Below are 4,793 nucleotides of genomic sequence, written 5' to 3' on the forward strand. Positions count from 1 at the left end.
CAGCTGTATGCCAGTCTAACATAATACGTTCTCAGAAATGCCACGGTAGTGTGACAAAGACCTCAAAGGAATAAGAAAGTGTTTCTTCCCAAAATTCAGATTTCAAACACGTTTTCTCACGTTTCCTGTCATGTGTATAGTTTTTCTAACAGGTTTTGGTTTTGAAAGAATTTCATTTATAGTAGGGTGCAGGTTTTTACAAAATTGTGTGCATTTTTAACATCTACAAAATTCATTTGTAATGAAAGCTACAGAAAATATGCTTTACAGATATAATGAAGTATTGCCTTTACTTAAAGGGATAGTTCACCCAAAATGTTACATTTTCTGAACATTTACTCATCCTCAGGCCATCCAAGATGTAGATGAGTTTGTTTCTTCATCAGAACAGATTTGGTCTGGGCCCTGCTTTATGCCAGGTCACGACCGCCTTAGAGATTTCAAATGAAAATCATGGCACAGAATAATCATACTCACTGGAGGTTAATTAACGGCAACTGATGAAAACTTTCCAGGTCGGATGAAGATGACGGCTGTTGAAACTCCTGGCTTTTGTTGCCTGACATGCCTTTGTTCACTTTGAGGTCTGATCACATTGGGGTTTTATATATCCACCAGCAACATCATTAGGAGCTGTGCATTCATGCTTAGTACCTTTTAGTCAGATGATTCTCAATCCTGGTTTAGCTAAAAAAACATCACAATAATCCACAAGTAATCCATCAAGAAGTTTTCAACTTCTATATCCATTATATTGCTTTCTCCAGTGAAAAAGTCATCTCACCTGAGTCAGGAGAGAAATCAAGCACCATTTACAAACAAATACTGTCCAAAAACAGTTCCGATTATGTCGGTGGATTTTGGTGTGAGAGGACAACAGGGCATTATTATAGATTATGGACTTGTATTTTGGTTAGAAAGGACGGTTTAAAGTTTAAACGCCTTAATGATGGATTTATTTTCTACAAACATGCACTGGAGTTGTGTTCATTATTTGTGGATTATTATGATATTGTTATCAGCTGTTTGGACTCTCATTCTGATGGCACCCATTCACTGTAGAGGATCCATTAGTGAGCAAGTGCTGTAATGCTATATTTCTCCAGATCTTTTTAGATGAAACAAACTCATCTAAATCTTAGATAGCCCGAGGGTGAGTAAATCTTAAGCAAATATTCATTTTTGAGTGAACTATTCCTTCAAAGTTGAAGTCTTTTATTTTTGCAAAAGTTTTTATTTTGACTATTATGATACAAATTCGTCTGTCGTCCATTGTTCTGCAAAACAGATCAACCTACAAATGGCTTACATGGACTAGAATACAATGTTGTGAATACAATGTTGTATTTGTATGAAACTGTACACAATTTGGCTTTAAGTTAAATTGTATCCAAAATTTCTGCTTTAAAATCATACGTCTTGTTGCTGTGAAGGTGGTTGCTTTGGGCTGGTGTTTCGGGAAGAAGACCTACCTGAAGAGCAGCTGGAATATTCTCGATGGTATGCTGGTGATGATCTCCGTGATTGACATCCTGGTATCCATGATCTCCAACAGCGGCACTAAGATCCTGGGAATGCTTCGGGTACTACGGTTACTGAGGACCCTGCGTCCACTCAGGTACACAACACAACTGTTCAAACATCCAGTCAGTGCTGCGTTAAGACATTATTCTAAATAATAGTAATGAGTACATCGAAGCTTTAATGCACAAGTGCAGTGCTGAAGGCTACATACATAAACACGTATATGTACTTCGTGTCAGAGTGCTAGATTTGCACATCTTAAATAAGCATCCACTTTCTTACAAGAAGCATAATTAATGTAAAGACTGAAGTCCCACAATTAGCCTCTTCCTCACAGAAGCATCAATTAGCTCCTAATTGATGCAGTATGTAGCTGTGTTTGTGTTTATGCATATGCATGTATTTGTGTGCATATGTGTGTGCGCTGTGCACCTTTCCTCCTGCAGAGGGAACTTCTGGAGGCCTTCCCTACTCTTAAATATTTATGACATATTCAAGCAGAAAATAAAAATCAAATATTCATCTTTCCTGCCCAATTTCCCCACAAAATGCTTACACTGGTCTTTCACCCCCAGTCACTCCCTTCTCCCTTTTCAAGTACTCCTCAATTTAGGGTCAACTTCCGCAATTTCCTAATACTACCAAGAGGCTTGTATTAAAAATACAATATATTCCGGTAGTTGTGTTTTCACTTGCCTTTCAACTGTGTTGGTGCAACATTAATGTGCTGTCAACAACATTTTTGAAAAGGAACTGGAAAGAAAATACCATTTGGATTTGTTTTTGCATTTTATTTATGTTACTCTGCCAGATACAAGGAACTTTCAAACATTAAATGGCAAAAACCAACAACAACAACAACAATTTTTTTTGTTGCCTACATGTATATTTATCATATAATATTTATACTGCATTAATGTAAATTACATACTTTTGCTCCTGTGAACTACTAAAGAGGAAAAAATGTTGAGGGAAAAATGTAGTAACTGTACTACAGTAACTATATTTGTTTGGTACACATGCACGCTGAACTGAAACACCTATAAAAATATTTGGTACGGATATATCTACTGTTGCACTACTGTTATAGAGAGACAGAGAGAGGATATATGAGAGTATATCTAATGGTGCTTTTCCACTGCATGGTACGGCACGGTACGGCTCGGTACGGTTCACTTTTGGGGGTTTTCCACTGGGTACAGTACCTGGTACCTGGTACTTTTTTTTAGTACCACCTCGGTTGGGGTTCCAAGTGAACCGTACCGTTACCAAAACGTGATGTGTAAACTCTGCCGATCACGGATTGACCGGAGAGAATCATCATTACCTGCGTCACTGAACTTGCGACACAAACACAAAAGAACCACTAGATTTAAATCAGCACAGCCAGCGAAGGATCGAACGCAACTGTTTTGAACGAGCGCACCTTTTTTTTAACAACCAAAAAGTTTTGTTGTCTGTTGAGGAAGTACAGACGTTCCTCTCGTTGATAGCAGAGGAGCGGATCCAGCAAGAGCTTGATGGGGCGACGCGGAATGAAAAATTTTTTTTTAGGAGTCGTGGTAGTAGAGGCGGTACAACTATAACGACATGTGAGTAATCCCGCCCACTCTAAAGCGGTACTGAACTGCAGTGGAAACGCGAACCGTGCCGAGCCGAACTGTGCCGTGCCGTACTGAGTCGTACCGAGCCGAGTCGTACCACGCAGTGGAAAAGTGCCATAAATGTGTGGGTGTCTATGTATGTATACTGTATGTATATGTATATACTTTTGTACCTGCAGACTAGTAAAGAAAAAAAAATGTTGCTGAGGGAAAAAAAGACCATAATTGCATTTCTGTCATGACAACTCTCGGAGGGATTGGCATGGTAATGTACATGACAATGTTAATGTATTTGGTGCCAGGTATTTGAATATTGAGCAGTAAGCTCATTGGCTACCGATACAGGAGAGAACCAATCAGCTGCCATGTGACAATGATGTCACCAGGTCAGATTGAGCTAGACCTATCGGACTGCGCCATCTAGAGTTTCATGCCACAACTCTGTATTAATTCAATGAGAAATTATTAGTAGCCCGGGTGGAACCAATCTTGGCTCTGGATCCCAAGTGCCTGGTCTGCTAATTATTGACCTCTGGTGTGGATTATCCATGTGCATACTTTTTCCTGAATCCATGATTTTCTAGTCTTTTTATTAGTATTCTAATTTGTGCTGATAAAGCATGCTTGTTTGCTGAACTATATTGTGCCAACTAGGGATGATGTATTTTGATATGACGAATCAGTCTTCCAGCAAATCTTTTAAGGCATCCTTCACCAGTTTGCTAAAACAGCAAATATAATTCATGTCACTACCCCTGAGCATCACTATTACGCCACTGCTACTGAATAGTGCATAGAGATTCAAGCATACCCTTATAGATAATGAATAGTATGTGGAACAAATCTTGAATTCCTTTTTATGATTTTATTCCGAAAAAGTATTGAATTTTATCCACTAGTGGCATAGTTACATAAGGTGAATTAACCTTTAAACAGTCTGTGTGATAAGGTCCCATTATAACTAAAGACAGTTGCTTTGGTTGACTGTCAGAAAATGTAGAGCAACTGGAGAGAAAAAAAAACGCCCTGTAAATTAAACATGAAGTGGTCTGTGTTTTCACCTCGAGCTCCTCTGCATGAACATTTTAAAGATTCTCACAGAGAGTTTCATCCACTGCCAGAATCCTCTGCTTCAGAGAACTTTACTGTGAGTGTGTCTGCCTTTGCACCGCCGAACAACTTTTGAAAGTTTTACTTCTTGATCATTGAGACTTTATATTAATGCACCTCTGTGTGAAGTCCAAGTTGAAATCAAAAGAAAGACAAAGACAGCTGTAAAAATTCTCCACAGCGTGGGCTCAGCTACTCCGGCAAAAGTGAATTCAGGGAGGGGTGGGTAATCCAGACCACATGTGTATCTGGACCACTCTGTTCAGTGAGCTTAAAGGGACAGTTCACCCAAAAATGAAAAAAAATTCTGCTATTGTCTACTTACTCTCCTGTCTTTCGAATCTGGTATGACTCACTTACTTCCTTTCTTTTAGCAGGTGTTCCAAACTGCTCTTATATCTAGATTTTTTTTTTTTATAATTTAAATAATGTATATTATTATTAATATTTCAATTAATTCCTGTGACCCTGGACCACAAAGCCAGTCTTATTTGTAGCAATAGCCAAAAATACATTGTATGGGTCAAAATTATCGATTTTTCTTTTATGCCAAAA

At 38.5% G+C, this 4,793-nt stretch overlaps 1 protein-coding gene across 1 annotated transcript in view; it reads left to right on the top strand.

Moving 5' to 3' along the window:
• Positions 1–4,793, top strand: part of LOC107691213 (voltage-dependent T-type calcium channel subunit alpha-1G-like) — a 135,060-nt gene that overhangs the window by 76,036 nt on the left and 54,231 nt on the right. Inside the window, exon 20 of the mRNA XM_016489712.1 lies at positions 1,434–1,618. Within this exon, the coding sequence (XP_016345198.1) occupies positions 1,434–1,618 (185 nt within the window). The remainder of the gene's footprint in view (positions 1–1,433; positions 1,619–4,793) is intronic.

This window comes from Sinocyclocheilus anshuiensis, unplaced genomic scaffold (assembly GCF_001515605.1).
Source record: "Sinocyclocheilus anshuiensis isolate Anshui unplaced genomic scaffold, SAMN03320099.WGS_v1.1 scaffold470, whole genome shotgun sequence".
Taxonomy (NCBI): domain Eukaryota; kingdom Metazoa; phylum Chordata; class Actinopteri; order Cypriniformes; family Cyprinidae; genus Sinocyclocheilus; species Sinocyclocheilus anshuiensis.